Source organism: Cydia strobilella, chromosome 11, assembly GCF_947568885.1.
Source record: "Cydia strobilella chromosome 11, ilCydStro3.1, whole genome shotgun sequence".
Lineage (NCBI taxonomy): Eukaryota > Metazoa > Arthropoda > Insecta > Lepidoptera > Tortricidae > Cydia > Cydia strobilella.
The window spans coordinates 2,251,935-2,265,673 of record NC_086051.1 but is presented as its reverse complement, the minus strand read 5'-3'; the positions used below and the strand labels follow the sequence as shown (position 1 = coordinate 2,265,673).

Here is a 13,739-nt window from a genome sequence, read left to right as displayed (position 1 = left end):
AAAACGTCAAACACCAACACCAAAAACTATCAAAACAAATTATAATTTTAATTGTTAATATTTTCAATCGATTCGCAGTATAAGAAAGCCAAGCGGACTTTTGTTAAAACCACTTCATTTCTCTTGACAGGTAAATGTTCTAAGATAGTAATATCGTTAGAGAACTGGCCTTTCTTAAAGGGAAAATTTTCGATAAAATATATTTTGGGGTTAGAGTGCATAAAATTTTAGTAAACAGTTGACGTAAGTTTGTATTATTTCTATGTCGCTAAATCAGTACACAATCGCAGATGTTGAGAAGTTTGCTGGGTTTCATGAAGGAGCTGAAGTGGTCAGAGTAGCGCTACCCCATGTTTCACACAGAATAGGCACAAATGGTTGTCTAAGAGTAAAACTAAAAGCAGGTGATGGCCGCTGTACGAGCGGCAGCGGAGGTGCGCTTGGGCGCGGGCGCGGCGCGCATGGCGGCGTGGCGCGCGCATTCATACGCCGCGGACGAGGAGGGCGCGGCCGCCGCGCTGCGACTCGACGCGGCGCGCCGCCCCGTGCGCCGCGCGCCTGATCAACTGCTCGTACGAGTGCATGCGTCTTCTATAAACCCTATTGATCTCGCAATGATTCGTGAGTACACTATGACTACATAATAACACAGTCAAGTACACATCACTTGGTTGTGCTGTGTGGCCAATGAAGGGTTGCTTAATCTCGGTCTCCGTTAAGCGCCGTACGCTGCGTACCTACAGCCTCACATTGTTGGAAAGACTAAAGCAATATTTCACTAGAACATGATGCTGTTACGCAGTGTAGGGGGTCAAACAGAGACCAAGGCAATAAGGCATTAGGCCACAAACACTCGTTTACAAGTGGCGGCGCTCCGCTATTCCATACCTAGGTACTGTAAGTTGGCGGTCTCGTAATCATACTGTCTTCTTTGTCATATGCTAGTACTAGCACCCAGAAGAAAGGGAGGAGAATATTTGTTTTTTGTTCTTATTTACTGACAAAATTGATTTGCCAGACTATAAAAACGAGCTTGTGCGTCGCGTCGCGTTACGACTGCAAGGCCCATATGGGCCCTTCTTACTCTAAGTTTTCCGCAGGTGGTTACGGCTCTTGCGTGCTAAACGCGTGGCGCGCGCTCGAAGGAAGCGAGGGATTGGAGTTCCCGCTAACGCCGGGGCGTGACTTCGTGGGGACGGTGGCGGGCGCCGCGCCGGGCGCCGCGCTCGCCCCGGGTGCCCGCGTGTGGGGCGTGCTGCCGCCGCACAGAGTAGGGGCGCACGCGGAGTACGTGCTCACGAAAAGTTCTTGGGTGAGTAGCTATTTTGCAACGCGGTAGTTATGCGGTAGCCTATATGCTTACATTAGGGTCGACAACACATACGTGATGTTTCTTGGGTTGTTTTGAGGTTGAGTTTAAAATATTTTTAATATGTTCGAGTCTCACGGGAGACTCGAATTTTTATAGTTAATATAAAAAAAATTGTCGTCAGGTGGGCCTAGCACCAGAAAACCTAGACGACCTCCAAGCTGGCGGCGCTCTGTACGGAGCGCTAACCGCATGCGCGGCGCTGCGGGTGGGGGGGCTAGCACCGGGCGGGGAGGGGGGGAAGCGGGTCCTCGTACTAGGGATGGGCGGCGTTGGACACGCGGCCGTACAGCTGCTAGTGAGGGACAGACATCATGTGAGTACAATACTATCTCACTAATCCGGCACTAATGCTGACACAAGAGAGCCGGATTACTAGTTATACCGGATCATCAAAGTGCCGGATTAACGAGAGACAGCAACACTCCTAATCCATGCTCTGGGTTTTCGGGGACAATTTGGTTTGACGTTGAAATAGTGCAAGCATATGTGACACTTTGGTGCTATAAATCAATGTCAAAAGTTTTCAGCAAAAATTTCATTTTTGGTACAAGCTTTTATCGCTGACTGTACTTTTCTTTCCACGCCCAAATAAGTTCCACAGTATTAGTCATCGAAAATTTTGGTTTTAAATACATTTGTTGTACAATTTCCATTCTGATAAACTCCCCATTCCATAAATAACGATATTTTTATCTAAATTTTTAACTGAAATCAAGAAACACTACTGAAGTTGATACTTAGCCGTATTTTTTTTAATGCAGATGTAGGTATTTTACTTTCTTCATATTCGAAATGAAAAGTCGAGTGTTTAACTCGGGTGAAAGACACCATTTCAGTCTCGGACTATTGGCGCTCTCACTGCGTTCGGGCTCCAAACTACCTCGACAGAAATGGGTGCCTCATCCCTTGGTTAACAATCTACTATGTACATTTAGGTGGTGGTGAGCTGTGCCAGCGAGCAGGCAGAAGCAGCACGTGCTCTGGGGGCGGAGCCCCTCGACCGTCGCCAGGAGGATTATGCTGACCGCCTACAACAGGCTGGCCCGTTAGTACTTCTTCAATCTGAATGAATGAATATACATTTATTTAACGTCATAAAATGTGACGTTTTCAAGCAAAAGGTACCACATTGTCGCTTACCATAAGGACGAAATTTACTTGTATCTTTATACGAATAACCTATCAGAGCGTCCTTATGGCAAGCGACAATGTGGTACCTTTGGCTTGAAAACGTCACAAATAAACATACAACACAGTAATAAAAAATATATCTAATAAAAACTGCAAAACACGTTATGGCTGCGATATATTAATATAAAAAGAGAAATAAAAATAAAAGACACCAGGACACACGTTTCATCTCACCTATTTTTGGCCCAATGTAATCTTAGTCATTAATCAGTATAAAATATATTTGTAGTGGCTTATTTCATCTCTTGTATGTTACGTAACAATAACATCTAGTCAGTATTTTAATTATCATCAGTATAATTTACTGAATATACCAAATATCTTTTCGTATTATAATCTCTTCCATTTTATACCGCCGTCCGACGATAATGCCACGATCTTTGTTTATTTTTACAAATCTTTCTAAATCAGGTATTGTTTATTATTATACATACAGGTATATCAGGGCGTAAGTTGCACCTATTAATGTGAAATCTAATATACTCTTTTCTGTATTATCTGCATATGTCTGTTTTAATAAAGAAAAAAAATAAAAAAAACCTAAAATCTGAAAGGTTCGACGTGGTGATAGACTGCGCAGGGCAGGGCGGTGCGGGCGCCGCGCAGCTTCCTTGCTCATTCGGCGCGTACGTCACACTGACGTCGCCTCTACTGCGCAGGACGGACGCCAACGGGCTGCTGCCAGGCACCGTGGCGGCTGCCGCTGACCTGATACAGCAGAACTTAGCCGTCAGACATCCTACACAGGTATACTATACTAGCTCCCTTGTAAGTTCAGCGCGTACGTCACACTGACGTCGCCTCTACTGCGCAGGACGGACGCCAACGGGCTGCTGCCAGGCACCGTGGCGGCTGCCGCTGACCTGATACAGCAGAACTTAGCCGTCAGACATCCTACACAGGTATACTATACTAGCTCCCTTGTAAGTTCAGCGCGTACGTCACACTGACGTCGCCTCTACTGCGCAGGACGGACGCCAACGGGCTGCTGCCAGGCACCGTGGCGGCTGCCGCTGACCTGATACAGCAGAACTTAGCCGTCAGACATCCTACACAGGTATACTATACTAGCTCCCTTGTAAGTTCAGCGCGTACGTCACACTGACGTCGCCTCTACTGCGCAGGACGGACGCCAACGGGCTGCTGCCAGGCACCGTGGCGGCTGCCGCTGACCTGATACAGCAGAACTTAGCCGTCAGACATCCTACACAGGTATACTATACTAGCTCCCTTGTAAGTTCAGCGCGTACGTCACACTGACGTCGCCTCTACTGCGCAGGACGGACGCCAACGGGCTGCTGCCAGGCACCGTGGCGGCTGCCGCTGACCTGATACAGCAGAACTTAGCCGTCAGACATCCTACACAGGTATACTATACTAGCTCCCTTGTAAGTTCAGCGCGTACGTCACACTGACGTCGCCTCTACTGCGCAGGACGGACGCCAACGGGCTGCTGCCAGGCACCGTGGCGGCTGCCGCTGACCTGATACAGCAGAACTTAGCCGTCAGACATCCTACACAGGTATACTATACTAGCTCCCTTGTAAGTTCAGCGCGTACGTCACACTGACGTCGCCTCTACTGCGCAGGACGGACGCCAACGGGCTGCTGCCAAGCACCGTGGCGGCTGCCGCTGACCTGATACAGCAGAACTTAGCCGTCAGACATCCTACACAGGTATACTATACTAGCTCCCTTGTAAGTTCAGCGCGTACGTCACACTGACGTCGCCTCTACTGCGCAGGACGGACGCCAACGGGCTGCTGCCAGGCACCGTGGCGGCTGCCGCTGACCTGATACAGCAGAACTTAGCCGTCAGACATCCTACACAGGTATACTATACTAGCTCCCTTGTAAGTTCAGCGCGTACGTCACACTGAACACGCCTCTACTGCGCAGGACGGACGCCAACGGGCTGCTGCCAGGCACCGTGGCGGCTGCCGCTGACCTGATACAGCAGAACTTAGCCGTCAGACATCCTACACAGGTATACTATACTAGCTCCCTTGTAAGTTCAGCGCGTACGTCACACTGACGTCGCCTCTACTGCGCAGGACGGACGCCAACGGGCTGCTGCCTGGCACCGTGGCGGCTGCCGCTGACCTGATACAGCAGAACTTAGCCGTCAGACATCCTACACAGGTATACTATACTAGCTCCCTTGTAAGTTCAGCGCGTACGTCACACTGACGTCGCCTCTACTGCGCAGGACGGACGCCAACGGGCTGCTGCCAGGCACCGTGGCGGCTGCCGCTGACCTGATACAGCAGAACTTAGCCGTCAGACATCCTACACAGGTATACTATACTAGCTCCCTTGTAAGTTCAGCGCGTACGTCACACTGACGTCGCCTCTACTGCGCAGGACGGACGCCAACGGGCTGCTGCCTGGCACCGTGGCGGCTGCCGCTGACCTGATACAGCAGAACTTAGCCGTCAGACATCCTACACAGGTATACTATACTAGCTCCCTTGTAAGTTCAGCGCGTACGTCACACTGACGTCGCCTCTACTGCGCAGGACGGACGCCAACGGGCTGCTGCCTGGCACCGTGGCGGCTGCCGCTGACCTGATACAGCAGAACTTAGCCGTCAGACATCCTACACAGGTATACTATACTAGCTCCCTTGTAAGTTCAGCGCGTACGTCACACTGACGTCGCCTCTACTGCGCAGGACGGACGCCAACGGGCTGCTGCCAGGCACCGTGGCGGCTGCCGCTGACCTGATACAGCAGAACTTAGCCGTCAGACATCCTACACAGGTATACTATACTAGCTCCCTTGTAAGTTCAGCGCGTACGTCACACTGACGTCGCCTCTACTGCGCAGGACGGACGCCAACGGGCTGCTGCCTGGCACCGTGGCGGCTGCCGCTGACCTGATACAGCAGAACTTAGCCGTCAGACATCCTACACAGGTATACTATACTAGCTCCCTTGTAAGTTCAGCGCGTACGTCACACTGACGTCGCCTCTACTGCGCAGGACGGACGCCAACGGGCTGCTGCCTGGCACCGTGGCGGCTGCCGCTGACCTGATACAGCAGAACTTAGCCGTCAGACATCCTACACAGGTATACTATACTAGCTCCCTTGTAAGTTCAGCGCGTACGTCACACTGACGTCGCCTCTACTGCGCAGGACGGACGCCAACGGGCTGCTGCCAGGCACCGTGGCGGCTGCCGCTGACCTGATACAGCAGAACTTAGCCGTCAGACATCCTACACAGGTATACTATACTAGCTCCCTTGTAAGTTCAGCGCGTACGTCACACTGACGTCGCCTCTACTGCGCAGGACGGACGCCAACGGGCTGCTGCCTGGCACCGTGGCGGCTGCCGCTGACCTGATACAGCAGAACTTAGCCGTCAGACATCCTACACAGGTATACTATACTAGCTCCCTTGTAAGTTCAGCGCGTACGTCACACTGACGTCGCCTCTACTGCGCAGGACGGACGCCAACGGGCTGCTGCCTGGCACCGTGGCGGCTGCCGCTGACCTGATACAGCAGAACTTAGCCGTCAGACATCCTACACAGGTATACTATACTAGTAGCTCCCTTGTACGTTCAGCCCGTACGTCACAATTTACAGATTAATAAATAGTTACTACGTAACAGATACATCATTCCCATACAAAAGCGAAAATACCTACTCTATAATAGCCTACAAAATCTTAATAATAATACCTGCTGCTCAGGACGAGAAGAAATGTACCATAAGTATGGCGCACAAAGAGTCGAGACTGCCTTGCTCGCCGTGCGAGCCACGTGCCAACGCGTCATCGTAAGAATGCGCTAGGGTTGTACTGTTACTTATGTTATTATTGTAATAAAACGAATGTTGCGAATCAACCATATTTTATATTAGTCAATCAAATATTTAAAAACAACACTTATAATACCTGACTCAAAAAACTCCTTAATTTACGATTTATCTACTTATGTTCAAAGAAATAAATAGTGTCAAAATTCATAAAGATAGATTTAAAATACTACTCACCTTTCTTCGTCTCTCGGAAATGAAAAAACCGGCCAAGTGCGAGTCGGACTCGCCCACCGAGGGTTCCGTACTTTTTAGTATTTGTTATTATAGCGGCAACAGAAATACATCATCTGTGAAAATTTCAACTGTCTAGCTATCACGGTTCATGAGATACAGCCTGGTGACAGACAGCCAGACGGACAGACGAACAGCGCAGTCTTAGTAATAGGGTCCCGTTTTTACCCTTTGGGTACGAAACCCTAAAAACGCCATAAATGATTTCGAAAATAGCATAGAGTAACTTATACTAGAGCGGTACTGTCATAGTAAATTTTGTAACCCCAGTAAATTCACTGCCATCTGTCGACACACTTTAAAACTAAAAATGAAGATTTATAAAAATATGATAGAATGTATTTAAATATAGATAAATGATTTTTTTATTTGCATTAATTATTTTTATGATTTTGACCCATGTTCTTTCACTGATATGCGTTAAAATTGTTAAATAACAAACGAAACCGTAAACGCCATCTATACGACTATAGGCCAAAACTAGTAGCGCCCTCTGAACGAGAATCAAATTTTCTTGATTTTCGAGGCACGTTTTTTCCTTAGACTGTATCCATTTATTACGGAGTTATATCTTTGGTAATAGGGTGCCGTTTTTACCCTTTGGGTAAGGAACCCTAAAAAACGACAAATTTTCTTTTGTTTTTTGACTTTTACACCCATCTACTGCACAATAATTACGTGGTTTCGGCATTTCGAAGCGTAAGCGCGGGAAACGTGCGGTGCGAGCGCTCAGGCGGGCGTTCGGCGGCCCTCTGTCGATTATATCGTCGACGATACGCCGAGCGGTAGGCATATAGCGCGTGGCTTTGAGCGAGTGAAGGAGGCCTGACAATACACTACTATTCGCGCCCGTACTAACCAGAATTACGTACATATAAAAATGTTTACCAGATATGACGCCAGATGGCGCTTATCAATATCTGTATCGCAAAAATCGCCTATTTGACTAGGCCGCAAAGAAAGGCATGGTATTAAAAACTGATACCAATACGCCCAAAAAGCAAAACAGTCCGACACAGATAATTTTATTACCATTTAGATTTCAAAATTTCCTTACGATTAGTAAAGTTTTGGAGGAGGAAACAGTCGAGTACAGAACCTCGTTGCAGTTGTCCTTGTCGCACTAATTTTATTTCCCCGTCAGCCCGACGGAGATGTTCATATAAAATTCTTAAGGCGCTTCGCGCAGTTTTTGGCCAAAAACTGTTACTTTTTAGAGCTTATAACTTCTAAATGAGTCAACCAAAAATTATGAAAAAAATATATATGCATCTTCACTCTATGGACAATAATCACAACATTTGACTTTTTTCCTGAAATTTGTAGTTTCACCGAAAAAAAAATAACACGACAGGCCGTTTTGCGGCTAACTTTGCTTATAACTTCTAAACGGCTTAATCGATTAAAATTATTTTTAAACTAACAAAAATATTTTAACAGGTTCTAAAAATACAACATAGCTTTTCTTAATCAAAAAATATTTTCTTAAGAAATCGAACGTTTTTCCACATTTCATGCGTATGCAGCCTGAAAATGGCGTGGTCGGCAGTCGTGTGCCAGCTTTGAGACGAGGAGGCTGTGTCGCTCGTCGCTCCGTGCCTTCCTTGCACTATGTTCGCTTATGCACAAGCAAAGTGCTATAATATCGGAGTTATTGTGGCCAAAGAATAAATAACTGCAGAGCGCTGATTTGGTTGCGACGCGCATTAGCGAGCGCAACACGGTATTTTGCGGTCTATTACAATGAATGTAATGATAATATCCGTATATATTATACTATAATATACGTATGTTTGAGAAAACTTCATTTGAAATAAATAAATAAATGTTTTCTAACCGACATATTATAATGTCATTCAAGTTTTACGTTTTGAATAATGTTCCATTCCATCTCGAAACAATAAATAATTGATTTAACATAAGCTACCTATTACGTTGTATGTATGAATAGTACCTGTTAAAAAACATCGTTTTTGTAGTTTAAAAATAATTTTAATCGATTAAGAACTAGCAAAACGGCCTATCGTATTTTTATTTACGGAAAACTTACTATTAAGTTTATTGTAGGTTTAGTTAAGTAGTAATTAGTGTTAAACAGTGTAATTGTAGTTATGTCTGTAAATTTTTATGGGTGATCCTTGCCTGTTAATAAACGTTTTATTATTTTATTATTATTTGTATCTCCTTCTGGATTTCAGTAATTATTTCATTGGGTCAACTTGGTGCATTATGTCTTCTAAATGGGTAAACAAAAAATTATGAAAAATATATATATGAATCTTCATTTATAGTTTTACCGTAATAAAAATAATAAAACAGGCCATTTTGCGGCTAACTTTGGTTATTTTTACTAAACGGCTAAATCAATTAAAATTATTTTTAAACTAACAATAATGTTTTAATAGCTGACGGTCTTTCCACCGCGATACAACCGGCCGACGATTTGTTTTATTAACAATATCATCTAAACTACCAAATGACAAAGTATGAAATGGGATGCGAAGACTGAAAAGATTTTTTTACATGTTCATGTGACCAGCTGACGGTCCACCGAGATACAACCGGCTGACCATTTTTTTAATTCACAATAGCATCTAAACTATCATCTGACACAGTATCAAGCGGGAGGCGATAACAATTTTTTTTGCGTGTTTCGGTGGCTGCCATTATTCTAGTAGGTACTTTAATTTTATAAGTTAACTATTAATGGCATTATTTATATTTATTTATTACGGATAAAAAAAACTGTTTAAAATAAACGCACTGTACGCCTCAATTTAGTACATACCAAGCTTTAGCTATAAATCTTAATCCGTCGATTTGACTTAGGTATAAGAAACAGATAAAACACAAATTAACTAATTTGTATGAAACAGATAAAACACAAATTAACTAATTGAGGCTTGTAAAATATAATGCATAAGGGAATATATTTTTATTATAATTTACGACCTCCACTACACGCATGATCTACTCATACTCAAACAACAAAATATCTGCAAAAGATACACAAATACGAGCTATAGCGCCAAATGCCGCGCGCCTCTGGGCTGTAGGTTATTCTTTGAACCTCGTTCCGCCGCAGTCGCCGCACCGAAACGAAATTCACGTACGATCGCAGTGAGCGGGGTGCGGGTACAGAGACGCTGAGACGCTCAAGGCCAAATCAGCGAGAATCGTCTTAAATCTGAGAAGGGGCTCAGGCGGCCTTTTCTCTTAGCAATCTAATATTGTCCTCAGAAAGCGTCTCTAGCGGCGTGCGTGCCGCGCGTGCGCTGGGCGTTCTTCTCGCCGCGCGCGGACGACATGGAACTGTTGCGCCGCCGCGCCGAACGGGAACAGGTACGAGCATTTATTCTCGTGGCATTTAGCACAAGAAATTCAGTTAAGCCGCCATTATATACTTTTTGTAACTGAACGAATGACTGAATGGTAAAAAAAAATAGATTTTACAGTACATATGGTGCTACTTTCTCGCACTAGTGCGTAAAAGAGCACTTTTCGTGCATATGTCGAAAGTTTAAAGGGCCATATGTACTGTAAAACGTTGTACGATACGCGTGCGAATAGGTAATTCGTAACTCGTGTCGATTTAAAACACTCCCTGCGGTCCTGTTTTACTTTATCGCCACTCGTTTCGACTTTCCTCTTTTCCGCACTTGTATAGTATATAACTATTCTAATAAATTATTATATTACATATTTGACCTTTTTGGTTGACCAAAAAATCCCTGCAACTAACATATCTTTATTGTATATTAATAATATACATTAAAATTTGTTATGCAAGGCTGCAGTGGTCATTTGGCGTGAGTGTTGAAATTGAAAGCTGAGCGAGCGAAGGAATCTAAGACTGAACCATGAGCGAAGCGAAAGGTTCAAAGATTTTTTTTTTATTCTACGTCGGTGGCAAACAAGCATACGGCCCGCCTGATGTTAAGCAGTCTCCGTAGCCTATGTACGCCTGCAACTCCAAAGGAGTTACATGCGCGTTGCCAACCCTAACACTCCTCTCCCTCGAGCTCTGGCAACGTTACTCCCCGGCAGGAACACAACACTATTAGTAGGGTCTAGTGTTATTTGGCTCCGGTTTTCTGTAAGGTGGAGGTACCTCCCCAGTTGGGCTCTGCTCTAGATCTGGAATGACATCCGCTGTCCTGTGCCCTACCACACAAAGCGAGATGTCATTCACAGTGCCCATACCTCTCTTTTGGACGTAGTTTAAGGACATACCCGGGTCCGAATTCCTAAGCGTAGCGAGGCTTTCAAGACACGAGACGCCAAATAATTTTGCAGCCTTGCGGAACAAAACTTTTCACCTCACTACAGCGAGGAAAATGCGAGATGCAAGAAAAACAATAAAAATATAAAAATAATCATATTTAAATTTGCCCTCTATTTAACATATCAAATTTAGGACATAACACACTTAAATCCGAACAAAATAAACAAGAGAAAAGCACACATATTAAAAATATTAAGTAATATTGCGGTAATTCATCGTGTTCGAAATTCAAATGACTTTTGCACGCTAGCGGATAAAATAGACTTTTGCACGCAGATTTCGCGCTATAAACCGAAGTTTTCCGAGCGAGTGAGGTGAAAAAAATATTTTCCACAATGTCAATATGTAGGAAAATGGTATTTTGAGACAAAAGTGTTTGTTTACACAGTTCTCTGTGGCCGTGGAGCAAGTATGGAGCTGGCGCGACGCGTGCGCGGCGTACGCGCGCGCGGCGCACGGGCACGCGCGCGGCAAGCTGCTGCTACACTTTGCCGCGCCGTAACCGCTTCACGACTTCACGAGGCGACACGACATTCATTATCGCTGAACTGCCCTGTAAGGGTGCCAAAATTTGCAGCTAGGGTTGCCAGATACAAATTTTGAATTTCCTGACAGAATTCCTGATTTGCGAAACTTTTTTCTGAAGCTCCGGGGGGGTGTTGTCTAGCCGTACCGAGGGGACGATTTCAACTTAAGTTAAGATATTATGTGAATGATTATGTTAAGTTGATTTAATTTGTTTGAGTTTTTAAAAAGGTACATTATGAAAAAGTCTATTAGTACTTCATTCAAATTCCTGACATTTTCGTATTCCGGCCGCATTTCTGACAAACGATTCCTGGTCAGGAAAATTCCTGACGTCTGGTAACCCTACTCGTAACGCCACGCTGACGAGACGCTCACACCTACGCCTCGTGTGTTGAAGGCCTTATGTTACGCCCTAATGAGGGCTAACGCGTATGAATTCACCGCTAGGGGCGCTAGTGTGGATGGTGGTCTTCGCAAAGTTCGAAATGTCAAATGTCACTTGACTTCAGTGACTGACAGCTGTTCTTTTTTTTTTTTTTTTTTATTAATGGCATCGCGCTCCTAGCGCTTTCAGCCAAACGAGTAAAACGGGGAAACGGAATTAAAGGATTACATTATAACGGATAAGACGGAATTTTGGATGGATCAGGGAAAGGTAAAGTATAAATTAAAGTTTTATATTATGACGTGATAGGAATGAATATAATAAGTCTTTTGGACCACCATCAACAGAGGCGCCAACTGTTGAGCAAAAAAACGATAGCCCTCATTACGGGCCCACCAGTCACGTCAACCCTTAATGAAACGTCAAATATGTGTGTAAGAGCGTTTTCACATTCTCCGATCCGATATCGGATGTAGGATCCGACATCCGCGTAGTCAGGCCGCGGGGGCGCGCCCGGACGCCGTCTTTAGCGGTCACGCATACTACAACAAGCATTATGCCTACACATACGCACACAAACTAATATTATCGGTCCGACAGCTAACGAGGGGCTCCGACATGGCTGAATTTATCGAAAGCGCCTTTCCGATATCGGATGTCGGAAGGCGCCTATGACAAAAACAGCTGCAGGAGAGTGCCATTGGTATTAAGTCCGCCTTTTTTGCGTTATTTATCGTTTTTAGGGTTCCGTACCCAAAGGGTAAAAACGGGACCCTATTGCTAAGACTCCGCTGTCCGTCTGTCACCAGGCTGTATCTCATCAGCCGTGATAGCTAGACAGTTGAAATTTTTCACAGATGATGTATTTCTGTTGCCGCTATAACAACAAATACTAAAAAAGTACGGAACCCTCGGTGCGCGAGTCCGACTCGCACTTGGCCGGTTTTTTATTAGTAATAATGGTTTATCAAACATATAACATTATTATAAATATTATATATAGGTAATTATAATGTCAAATTCATTAACTCCGCCCTCCGATATCGGATCGTACAATGTGAAAACGCTCTAGAGTCGGACCAAGCTAACTCGCCGCACGCCATGTCCAATGACCAAGTGTGGCATTGTCATCATTCATGTCAAATTTCTATGCAAATATGGCGTGTATAATGACACTCCCGCACTTTGTTCCGAATCCGTGCAAATTTAGCTTAGACGGGCTGTTTCATTACTCATAAATTGGTATGAGAACGTATTTTGTGACATCACAATGAATCTGTCTCTTTTAAATGATTTATTTATTTATTCGTCTATCTATAAGAAAAAACACTATTGGATAACTGAACTGAAACCTGTTTAGCTTTTAAAGTACCGACAGTTTAGTCGTGAGATAAAAAACGGATACTTTAAGGTATGGTTAAGTAGATTTATTTAAGATTTTCTATTAAAAAAAAGTAAAATAAATACTTGCATGTATCGTGAAATGAAATGTATTTTTTCTACTCTCCATTTGTTTTTATTTTAATGCAAAGGACCTACTTTTGCCTTTACACTTTCAGTTTCAAGTGCCCCGTTTTCAATACAAAATGGTATCTAAGGTGTTCTTGGCAGTGAATGTGGGCCCACTGACTATCAGTCCGCCGGACGATATCGGCCTGTCAGTTGTTCGGAACTGTCAAATTTTTGTTCTAACTGACAGACTGAAATCGTCCGGCGGACTGATAGTCAGTGGGCCCCTTTAGTGTAAGGCCTGAGTGGACGCTCAAAGCGGAGCGTTCGGCGGGGCGTGTAGCGTGGCGTCGGGCTCACGAGTGATGTGAGCAGCGTGCACTAAGGCCGCTCCTATACGTTTGCATTTGTTTAACATGCACGCCCAACTCGAGCCTCCACTTAGCGTAACGGCCCGGCCACGACATCGCGC

At 44.8% G+C, this 13,739-nt stretch overlaps 1 protein-coding gene across 1 annotated transcript in view; it reads left to right on the top strand.

The window, feature by feature from the left end:
- Position 1: 1 nt before the first annotated feature.
- LOC134745411 (reticulon-4-interacting protein 1, mitochondrial) overlaps positions 2–13,739 on the top strand; it is a 128,381-nt gene continuing 114,643 nt past the window's right edge. Inside the window, exons 1-8 of the mRNA XM_063679451.1 lie at positions 2–130; positions 402–621; positions 1,101–1,312; positions 1,494–1,685; positions 2,308–2,417; positions 3,118–3,303; positions 9,890–9,962; positions 11,294–12,718. Coding sequence (XP_063535521.1) covers positions 408–621; positions 1,101–1,312; positions 1,494–1,685; positions 2,308–2,417; positions 3,118–3,303; positions 9,890–9,962; positions 11,294–11,407 — 1,101 coding nt within the window. The 5' untranslated portion in view covers positions 2–130; positions 402–407 and the 3' untranslated portion in view covers positions 11,408–12,718. The remainder of the gene's footprint in view (positions 131–401; positions 622–1,100; positions 1,313–1,493; positions 1,686–2,307; positions 2,418–3,117; positions 3,304–9,889; positions 9,963–11,293; positions 12,719–13,739) is intronic.